The sequence below is a fragment of the Diprion similis genome, chromosome 7, assembly GCF_021155765.1.
Source record: "Diprion similis isolate iyDipSimi1 chromosome 7, iyDipSimi1.1, whole genome shotgun sequence".
In the NCBI taxonomy this organism is placed as follows: domain Eukaryota; kingdom Metazoa; phylum Arthropoda; class Insecta; order Hymenoptera; family Diprionidae; genus Diprion; species Diprion similis.
In genome coordinates, this window is record NC_060111.1 from 240,773 (window position 1) to 252,193 (window position 11,421).

General features: G+C 35.8%; 1 protein-coding gene across 3 annotated transcripts; it reads left to right on the plus strand.

Moving 5' to 3' along the window:
* Positions 1 to 3,572: 3,572 nt before the first annotated feature.
* Positions 3,573 to 11,393, plus strand: LOC124408146 (high affinity copper uptake protein 1-like). Of its 3 annotated transcripts, none has more exons than XM_046884879.1 (5): positions 3,573 to 3,775; positions 9,024 to 9,200; positions 9,286 to 9,518; positions 9,852 to 9,905; positions 10,389 to 11,393. In XM_046884879.1, the coding sequence occupies exons 2-5, from the start codon at positions 9,024 to 9,026 to the stop codon at positions 10,588 to 10,590; spliced, it is 666 nt and encodes a 221-aa protein (XP_046740835.1). In that variant the 5' UTR covers positions 3,573 to 3,775; the 3' UTR covers positions 10,591 to 11,393. The 3 variants fall into 3 exon arrangements, with proteins under 3 accessions (XP_046740835.1, XP_046740836.1, XP_046740837.1); XM_046884880.1 differs by having other exon boundaries at positions 9,876 to 9,905; XM_046884881.1 differs by lacking the exon at positions 9,852 to 9,905.
* Positions 11,394 to 11,421: the final 28 nt, after the last annotated feature.

Genomic DNA, 11,421 nt, shown 5'->3' on the forward strand with positions numbered 1-11,421 from the left:
CGGTAACTATACATGAGAAATGAGCAGTAAATTATCATCATATTTAAATCGTGATAAAATATGAGTCGGACTCTTTTTGTAGGTCTGCACCAAAACAAAGAATGCCAAAAAATCGATTTTGAAAAATTTGTGAGTTACTGTGTTTTAAAATTGGGCAGCCGATAATTTTTAAAATCTAATTAAAATGATAATATTGACAATGACTTTATAAAATAAGAAATGATAAAAAATACTTAATCCTAATTTTTTTTACCCATAAGTTGTGCTACAACATCTGTCAGTCGATTCATAGCAGCTATTTTTTCCTGATGGTGTTGTTCACGGATCTCGTCTCTTCTCTTTCTTTCTTCAACTAATTGGTCGCAATAGTCTTTTAAACATTTTTGCCTCTTGGATGGTGGACTTTTGATTTCGTGTTCTAAAAATTAGAAAGTTAGTTTTTTATTTCTCAATGAAACGTAAGAACATGACAGGAAACTTGTTTTGTAAATTTTAGGTAATTTTGGAAATTAGTAAAAGCATAAAATATAAATTAAAGCTTTCGAATGGCAATATCAATTATAAATATTTTCGAAAATGTTATAAGTACCCATTTCGTTGGGAATATTTGATCCTGCAGTTGACAGAGGTTGAACCCATGGCTGCTCACCAAACAGCTCTTCCATTTCCTAGAAATTATAGATTTATTTAAAATTAATTCAAACATATTAACGTAAAAGAAACAATCATAAATTTCAAATATTACATCATAGTAAGGCCAAGTAATTTTTGAATTCCCTGATTTCTTGTTGCTGTCTTTCAGATTCTTATAATGACGCTTTAGGGTGTCCATTTTTGTTCTGCATTTTTTTTCATCAATAAGCGGTAATCCGTGTTCGGCAAGTGTAGTTTTCATATCATTTACGACCTTCGACCAAACTTCACTTTTACAAGCATTTTCTTCTAAAAATTCCAATTGGTGTTCTTTGTATGTTGCAATTAAAAGTAAAACCTCTTCTTTCGTCCAGTTGTGTATTGCTTTAATTGAATGATAACAATATATTAATTAAAAACGTATTATAAAGTAGCTGAACTTATAATCAATGTAATTGTAATCTTATGACATAGGAAGTAGCAGATATTGAATAAATGTCAAAGTAATTTGATAACTCCATATTGGTAAAAGATTTTTTTGGACATTTTCTAGGAACAATACATTAGATATTTAATTTATTTTTGTGTTAAAAAGTAATTGTTAACTAAATTTTTTATCACACGTAGAGTTACCCAATTTGCTAATTAGAACGTCGATATGTGATCTTAGATTCTTTCTTTAATTAGCATCGAGTGAACGTTTCATTATTCAGGTTTTATTACATCTTACCAGTTTTTGCATCGCTGTCATCTGGAATTGATTTTTGTTTTCTTTGTGATTTACTGCTCGATGACGCGGTATGTGATGTAGCAGCCGTCAAAGGCACTGCATCCGAAAAACCTTGGTGTTCTGTTGTATTGTCAACAGAATCAAAGCTGTCTACAGAACCATCAAATACTGTTATTCCTGCAAGTTATAAATGATTATGAAATAATTATTAAACTTGTAAGCCGACCACCTCCTGCCCGCCAATTCCGGGAAATCGTTACGGCGGCAGGGAGTGCGTACAAAAGGCGTCCGTGAGGCGTGACAGAGAGACAAAGCGGAATTGCAGCAAGAAGTAACCTGAAAGAAATTGTGTTGGGTGCCAGGTACGAATATACCAGATATTGAGGTAGAAGCGGAAGGAGGTATTAACAGGAATAGGAAACCAAGTAGCTCAGGGATTTAGAGGGAAACGTGTGCCAATGAGGGAAACTTGCCAAAAGGGTTAAGTAAAGAATAACCAAGGATTTATTTAAACCAATTTATTTATTTATTTATTTATCAAGAATCAACGGGCAGAAAATGCCCTTTACAGTAAAATAAATACAAAAAAATAAAAAATAAAATGAACTAATATTATATGTTATATAAAATAAACCAATAAACCAATATTCAAAATTGATCCATTCTCAAAAAGCTTCCTAACGGTCAGACAGTTTATGAAACGCAAGTACGGCGTCAGCGGCAAAGAATGATATATAGTATAAATTCGAGAACAATGCGAGGAAGAGCAATAATGACTTAACAAGTAGTGCTAGTTATTTATGTAAGAGCCACGCGATGACTGATGCGAGCTCGGGCATCGCGGATAATGTTCGACGCTTAATTTGAAATGCGATAATAGGTCAGATTAAGACAATAGCATAGCACACAAATAATGATAAAATAATACGAGGAAATATATCAAATGTGAAATATTACAAGAAAATGTTAAAGCTACTGTAAGCTTAAATCTTATATGCAGTGTCGCAATACCCAGACGCGTGGCAGCGGATCACCGATCAATTACCACGGGTAAATCTCTAATCTTGACTAAAAGTAATATCGAAAACAAAAGCAATGAAAATTAGTAAAGCAGAAAACAATGAATAATAATCAGTAAACCAATTACTAATATAAGAAACCGTTAGCGAATTAGTAGCGACAGAATGCAAAGTTGAGCGAACAATTAATAAAAGAATATTAGATGATAACTCATAACATGGGCCAATATAATAGAATATAAACTTAAAGTAAAGCAAATTAAAACGAACGAAAACCCGAGAGACGCTACTAATGACTCAAGCGGACAATTCAACAGAACAAAATATACAGCAAAGGACTCAGGGTTTCGACCGGGAACAGAAAACACACTTACGTAAAGTAAATAGGAGAAAAAGAATAAAGAACTCAGATGTGAATAAAGGAAATTAGAAAAAGCAAGAGAGAACTGTTAACTGGTTATGTTAATGTTAGTTAAAGAAAAACTTAGATATCACTTAAGATCTGAAAAGTAAAAGGAACGAGGCAAATAAAGGAATAGAAGCGCAGGCAGCAAAGACATCTGTCTTCCTCAGGCGGTGACGACAAAGTGAAGAAGTAGGGTAGAGTAGTGCAGCCTCCTGGACGTAAATCGCCATGTTACTAACTACAACTAATTTTATTTAAATAATAACAGTATCAATGGAAAAATTATTTATATTGTTTTTCTTTCTTACCCTCATTAATACTTCGCGTCAAAAGTTTATTCGCAAAAACCATGTCTGCAAAATAACGAGAAAATATTTTATATAAATAATTAGGTTATGAATTTAATTGTGGTTCAATTGAATATTTACCCATGGATGCACGATTATAAATTTCTTCAGTTACTTTCATTTCGTACAGAGTATTTGTTTCACAATGCAATAAACATAATATTCTCAAATTTTCGGGATTTCTATTTGACGGATATTTCTTCCTATTTTCCATGTTTGTATTTGACGAATATCTGGACGCGGTTGATCACGTGATCAAAACCACTGAGAGCACCTTACCTCGAGAACGCCAGTGCTCACAGTACAAAAGTGGTGACGATTGATGACGTCATATATTTCCCTAGGATACTGCGGCAGTATACTGTCGGTCCATAACGGAACGAATTTCTACCCAGTAAGAGCACTGAACAGTGCTCGCAGTGTATATCGGAACATACCCTAAGTTTACACAATCTGTGGTAGTTGCGTGGATGTGAAAGTTGTTGGTCGTATGCCAATGGGTCACCTCGTCACCTGCTGGTGAAGTATTTTTCATTCAAGAACAAAGTCTGTTTGTCGGGATATTTGTGTGTAATTTTTGTTTAATCCGTGAGGACCAGCGCCCTGCATATCAGCGTAACATAACCTCGAAATTTCAAAGGTAAGCCTTTTTTCTTACTTAATCCTAATCTTTTACCTATGGTAACCTAGGTTAGTGATTCACGCTAGCTGCACTTATATAAAATATAATAAATTAGATCAGCAGCATTTTGAGTTTCTCCGAAGGTGACGTGGATAAATTTTATACAAAAAACAGTTTCCTCTTATTTCTTGTCAATTAAGGATCATTGTTAATCCTGTTTTACGCGGTTATTGCTGCTCATCGGCTGATTTGTGAACGTTGTAATTGGACAATATACGATTATCCACGAATAATATTAACCACAGTATTTATCGGCGATTATTGACACTGGGTACACCGAGAGCGTCGCGAGCTTGTTTGATAATAACATGTCTCTCAGTTACTTGTAAACAAATGTGCACTACGTACAAATAAATTTCAAAGCATCCATGCACAACAATTTTCATCGTCATCCCCACGTACGTAATTTCCGAAGGCTTTAACATCCATCCGCCAAAGTTAAAATTTCTACCTTTTCAATATACGTCATTTTCTACTAACTGGCATAGCATTACGTAGGACAGATTAGAATCAGAAAGTGTACGTAACTGCAACCACCCGTTATATTGATATCGAACATGCTATATTAATTCATCGTAATTGAACCAATTGAGACCAATATAAACATTCGTGTATTATTATCGGCACCTTGATTATAAACTCTACGATGTAACCATCAGGGAGCGTGCGCGATTTATTCGTGTAAGCTGTACCCCTTGCTTTACTACCGATGATGTGTAAGACAAGTGGTATAAGATATATCCTGAATTCCAAGGTTTGCGTCAAGGAGGATGGCATTGCGTATATTAAATTAATATTGGGAAATACCACACCAGTCAAAATGTCTGGTATTTAAAAAATCGTTATGACGGAAAATAATTATATCAATTTGATATAAGAATATTCTATTATCGCGTATTTTTAAAGATCAGTCATCTAAACTGGTTTTGATAGAAATGGCGTCGTCTTAATTTCGGTAATTTTAGTGTTAAACGCTGAATAATAATCACTATTGTCGCTTTTTTACGCCGCATTTCATTTCATGCGTGATGTTCGATAATATTTTCACAAATGTTGTTCAAACCATTGTTTTTATGATCCGTACCGTTTATGAGGGACAACAGAGTTGTGAAAAATTTGCTCAATTTCACGTGCATGTAACAATTACGGAAATATTCCGGCATGCAACAGTCAGATGTTTGATATTTGGTTTCCTGGGATAATTTTCGTCATTACAATACGTATATGTGTTTCTTCACTCATACCGGTTCATTCGCGCTTACGCTTATAATAATCTTCGGGAACTTTATTAAGGAAATTCCTCGGGAAATTCTTTGACGGGACAAATGCTCCCCATCTCGAAATTCCTTCACACACACACACACGCACACATACACACACACCGTCCGTTGTTTCCGCAACTTGGATATATATCTCTACAAATGATGAAAATGATTTATTCCTATTTAACTATAATTTCGTCTGTCTAATAATTCTAAAATCAATAAAATGTAGAGTATTAGAATGTCGAAGAAATACGTGCTTCTTAGTTTTCGATGCACTACAACATGTATGAATCGGCTAAAAATCGGAGGAGTCGACCTACATAGGGTTCCTCGTGAGATAATCATTTTTCAGACCGTGATTCCGTTGATTTGAGAAGAACTTTCGTCTTGTTAAGAACATTTTGATTTCTATTATAAGAACTTTTTTCACTTAAGGGGACAAAAAAAAAAACAGTTTCATAAAGATAGATCTGTAAATTTCATATTTTTCGATTGCGGTCTCGATCAAATTGGCCGTTCGATTTCTCTTGCACCAGCGTGTCATATCTAACTCTTTACTTTTGGTGAAAGTACCTAATGGGTACAGTTGCTTTCGGTTAGATCCAAAGTTGTCCACTCACGATATTCAGAGGTATAAAGCCTTGGGATTTTCGTTTTTAATGAACCGTAATCGCCGCAGCAAATGATGTGATGAGAATGCGTCTAATCAGATTTTTGTGGTGTCACTGAGAGAATGACGACGGTGGGTAAAGACAATTAACAACTATCTATACGCCTGTGTATTCCGTATTTATTATCGTGTCGTGCCACGTTCCTCCTGCAGTTTGTTATCTTTTAATACCTACAATTTCACGACTCGATTGGAGCGTTTCTTTTCGTTCTCTTTATATTTTTTTTTTATCAGTTAATTTTTTTCCCGCTAACAGGTGTTTTTTGCATCGTTAACTCCGAGCGAAAACGATCAAACATGTAACGGAAAACGTGGATACGTATAATCGCGCATATCATATAAAAAATGTCAAGTCAACCATTCAATACAGAGAACATTTTTTTTCTTCGCCAATTCAGTATTATTAAACTGATTTTTCATCCCATTACTCTCCACGTGTACTGCCAGCGTGTAATGGATCGAACAAAACTACCTTCCTTTTTTTTTCTACTGAATTTGTATACCCGTACAGTCGCAATTGTAACTATAACAGTCTAACAGATGTTCAAAGGCGTATTCATTTGCTCGGTATGCGAATTTCCGAGTTAATGTTGATCGATCGGCCTCACCGCTGCTGCTGCTGCGTTATTTTCCGATAGTCCAAACATTAAACATTCGATGGAAAATACTCTTTCAATGACACTCGTCACAAACGATTCGTATATTATAGCAACACGATCGCTGGCTTCTGATGCGGTATGATATGAATATTAGACACCGAAGGAATTTATTGCGTCGCATCGATATCTTCGATTGAAAATTCTTCAGTCATAAAAAAATCCGAGAAATTTCCTTTATCCCACAATGAACGACGTATTTTCTATTTGCTGATTTCCTTTCTGTATCGATAATAACTATAAAAAAGTCGGTGGAAATACCGTAAATATACCCAACAATTTGGTTTAATTACCAAAAACGGTAAAATTTTAACCGGTCAACTGATATTGTTTCATAATATGTACAAATTTGAATAACTTTCTCAATTTTCAACCGATCCCCATAAAAATTGGCATGTAACCATTTTTTGGAATGTTTTACCCAATGATACCACCAGAATGACAAAATTCAAAATTTCACCCTCAAAATGGCGTCATTAATGACGATCATTTTTTAATAACTTTAATAGAGTTCGTATTTGTGGCCTGAAAATGGTGTCATTGGATACGTACATTTTCAACAATGCCGCAAAGTCGACTGTACGGGAGTGGAATGAGCAATATCAAAAATCTCCAAAAACATTCTATTATATATTTTAGTGAATAATATGCTTGCGCTAGTTTACCCACGAAAACTGGAAAAAAGCCTACCAGTTAACCGGTTAATATATTTAATTTTTTCACGCGTATTTTCCATTCTTTCTGTCCCGCCTTATCAGTTGTGGTATTTTGCTTCCTTCTTTAATGTTTAATGTACAGAATTGTAAGAAAAAAAACATATTTATATTAATATAAACCGCTCGAGGAAATGCGGTTCTTCCTATTATGTCCTTAGGTTCCTTTATTTTTTCTTCGATTCTGCTCTTATCGGTACACCACAGGATCGTGTTTTTTCCGCACTTTCCTGAAGTTATATTAGCAAGGTAAAAGATAAAAGTATACATAACAACACTGCAGCGCTGGCAGCGCGTAGGTTTCAATACTGTGTGTGTGTGTCTGTGTGTCGATCCACGTGTTAGAAAGTCCCTGTCCTGCGGCTCTGCCATTCTTGTAGTTTTTTCTAACTCCGGTTCGTTGGCATCTTTCAAATTAATTTGATCAGATTACACATATGTACCTGTGCGCGAAGTTTTTCACACGATACTTTGAACTGCAAAACCTTGCAGGATTTTTTCTTATCTCAATTATCCGTTGATAATTTCAACGAAAACCTCGTTGTTACACCCATACCGATATGGTCGATAAAATCATTAATGTAAAATTGCGACCATATGATAACATGGCTGGTCAAAATTGCGTGATTATTTAACATCGAAGACAGTTACTGGAAGGTATTCAATTGCCGTTAGGAAAATGAAAACCTTCTTCAACAATGGCTATATTCGATAAACCAGATCTTATACGCCTGCGCCGCGTACAAGTATTGTTATTGTATAGCTATATGAAAGCCGGCACTGTGCGTTCTTACGTTATGCTTCAAAAGAGATTGGCATTCCGCATGTGCGTCCACGAGTATAAGAATTTGATCTCATTCGAATTCATGACTTGAAGATATAATATAAAATAGTTCTACCATATGGTTATAATCTGCAATCAACGATTTGTGTCACTCTTAGCAGATGACATTGTTAACTGGCGGATTAATACGCCGTCAGGATAATCTGAGAAAGAGCGATACGGATTGAAATAATATACAAAACTATACTTATAGAAATAATTTAGGTTCACATTCATATAAGCGTATGCATGTATCAGCCAACGTGTGGCAACGGCAGTGGCCGAACGTCGGTTTTATACGCGCCATTCACCTCTGTTACGCTCATACGGATACACAGGCTCCTGCGGCTGCTTATATAGTTCGAGTTTCAGTTTGAGAATCAATTATTTGCAGTTAGTGTTTAACCGAGAACGCAACCACGCTCCGAGTTTCATGTGCAACCAGCTGCGCGGTCTTATTGTTAACCAGTTGCTATTAGCTATATTCTGCTGCACTTTTTGGGAATTTGATAACTAATACCGTTTTCATAATACACCATGTGCCACCTTCACGAAGCCGTGTCCTCTTCTGCTCCGTTGAATGTACCTATCGCAATATTTATATTTGATTTAATTGAGTTTAGATAACGGGAATATGTAATCTTGAAAAACGTTATGATAATCAGTTGGTATAAGAACATGGTGCAATTACTTTTGCAAGTGGTTCAGGAATATCCCAGCTGGATATACTTTGGATGCCAACCTTTTATCGTGATTTTAAACGCAACAGCACTACCCATTGATAGTCGGCTGTAGAAATTCGAATTGATCATTTCTGTCGATCAATAAAAATGGATATTTTGGGGGAAAGAAAAGAGAGTGATCTCAGTTATGAATTTATTCGTTTATTTCTCGTCGAATAAAATTCATATAAAGCCACACGAGTTATTGTGAAAAATGAAGCCTATCGAGTACACATCTTGGTACAATTCTCCGAGAGATTCTCTCGTACGGCGATGAATACAGTTTTAACTTGTAACATCAAAGCTTCACTCCTCGAGCCGGTTCAAATATCTAAATGGTTTATTAAAAATTTCCAGATGTCCGATGATCACTTAAATTCGTCGGATGGGCACTCGGGTCACGGAGGACATATGATGGGACATGGCGGAGGTCACGACGAACACGTGGGTCACGGGGGCAGTATGGCACACGTAGGAGCGTCCAGTGGACCATCCGCGGAAGCCTGCAGTGGTCACGGGATGCACGGAATGATGGTAATGTACAAGACCCAGGACTAATCTTGTACTCGGTGTTTTCCGACGCCTTTAACGATAAAACATAAAATCGGGATCGTAACAGATGGCGTTTCACGGTGGCTACTGCGAAACGGTTCTCTTCGACTCCTGGAAGGTCTCTTCCGTTGGAAGCCTAGTGGGATCGATGATAGGTATAATAATAATGGCCGCGCTTTACGAGGGTCTCAAATATTACCGGGAATATCTGTTCTGGAGAACGTACAACGCTTTGCAGTATCGAAGCGTTTCCATGCCGCAGGAGAAGAACGTTGTTTCCGAGGACAACAGGGTTGTGCAGTGAGTATTTCGGATCTCATGTTACGCATTGTTGCACACCCCTGTGATATGCTCCTTCCCAATTCCTTGTAATTAATTGTAAGATACAACTCTGACCGAATAATATAATGTAAACGAAATAATCAGAGTGCAGCGAGATTTTGTGTAAACGACGTGTTAAAATACTGACGCGTATAAAGACCATCGACATTTACTGATCGTCAGATGTAGCAAACAAATTAAATCCCCGCTCCTCCATAACGACGAGATCTTAACTTTTTACCTCGTATCTACAATGAAAATTGTCATAGAATTTCGTAAATAGTTTGTCACGATGTAATTTCGTCGCTTTAGTTTTTTTTATGTTTTACTTTTTAGTATGGTCGGAGAGGTCATACACAAGCAACCGTAAGTAATCGATTAAACGGTCGATTTTTCACAACTTTTCCTTCTAATGTTGGAAATGTGTTTTAACACCTCGCACGAATATGTGTAACCGTCTTTATTTTTTCCTTATCCTCATCTCGATTGTACGAATACACTGTGTCTCCTTATTCATTTCCTTATTCTGTTACATAATGTAAATTATTTTTAGCTGCACCTAACACCCATTAACTGCAAGGCTGAACATTATTCCTCATATTAATTCACTAACGACTGCTAAACCGCTGGAGAAATACAATTAATTTGTCGGTAATCACTCACCGCGGGTTCATCTATGAAGCATGTCTCAAAAATTTCCACTTTTTCGACAACTGCACGGCCACATGAGAAGTTTATACCTCCATAGCTATTATATCCTCAGAATCTTCCTTTCTCATCCTCTTATGCTCGAAAATATATGGTACGACGATGGATACGTTAAAAATGAATTTCTCTCTGCATTCGTAGGCCAACGATGCTCTCCTGGATGCACACCTTTCAAACGTTCCTTCACATCGTGCAAATAATTATATCGTATTTCTTAATGCTGATATTCATGACGTACAATGTTTGGCTGTGCTTCGCCGTTGTTCTTGGTGCTGCCATTGGCTACTTCCTTTTTGGATGGAAAAAATCCGTTATCGTTGACGTTACGGAACACTGTCACTGAGTCACAATAGAGTGTTCCTATACTGATCGTAAAATTGACAGGCACAATCATCCTAAGGAATATACATATAGCGTTATTGTTGTTATGATTATTATTACTATTATTATTATTTTATGTGTAGTTTCAAAATTAAAATTTTTAAAAAAAAGCAAAAATTATTTTATACCGAGGAAATATTGCATTGACTATAATTATATTACTGTTAACGCAGATTTTAGTGACTTCCATGAAATACCATATAGTTATGCAAAATACTAATTATAAAATTATAACGATAGGTTGTTGCCAGTGATATGCGGTGAGCTCTTGGGTGAACGACTGATTATTTTTCAGATTTGTAATTGATTTTTCCAATACAGTAATGATTTATCTCATGACGTGAAAACTCTCATTCGGTTACATCGACAATTAATTTTTGACAGAAAATATTTCTGAAAGAGTTGGTCAAACCCAAAAACAACGTTATACCTACGTTTAATACGTACTTAGATTTAAGAATTGAAAAACCGCTACTTTTCGAATTGACCTATATTTATAATTTATTAATCATGTACATATTGTTGCGACTACTACCTATATATTACCTATATAAATATTGTATTATAAGAAGGTGCGAATATGTGATTCGAAAATGAGCCTATGCGAGTCTTTTTTTCGTATCCTCCTTTTTCTTTGACTTCCTTCGCCTCACGTGCAATCTGTGAGAAGATTTTTCAACAGATAGCACAAACTATGTAAGATATCAGATTGTATGTTCTACAGATAAAGAACATTAAGTTTTCAATAAATTAGCAATACAATAACTCTTCTGTTGTAAGTATTTCAATTGTA

Bases quoted from the DNA above. Each gene is read 5' to 3' on its own strand.
- LOC124408146 (XM_046884879.1), top strand. From the start codon at position 9,024: ATGTCCGATGATCACTTAAATTCGTCGGATGGGCACTCGGGTCACGGA. The intron at 9,519-9,851 runs GTGAGTATTTCG...TCGTCGCTTTAG, and splicing joins GAGGACAACAGGGTTGTGCA to TTTTTTTTATGTTTTACTTT. The intron at 9,906-10,388 runs GTAAGTAATCGA...CTGCATTCGTAG, and splicing joins GAGGTCATACACAAGCAACC to GCCAACGATGCTCTCCTGGA.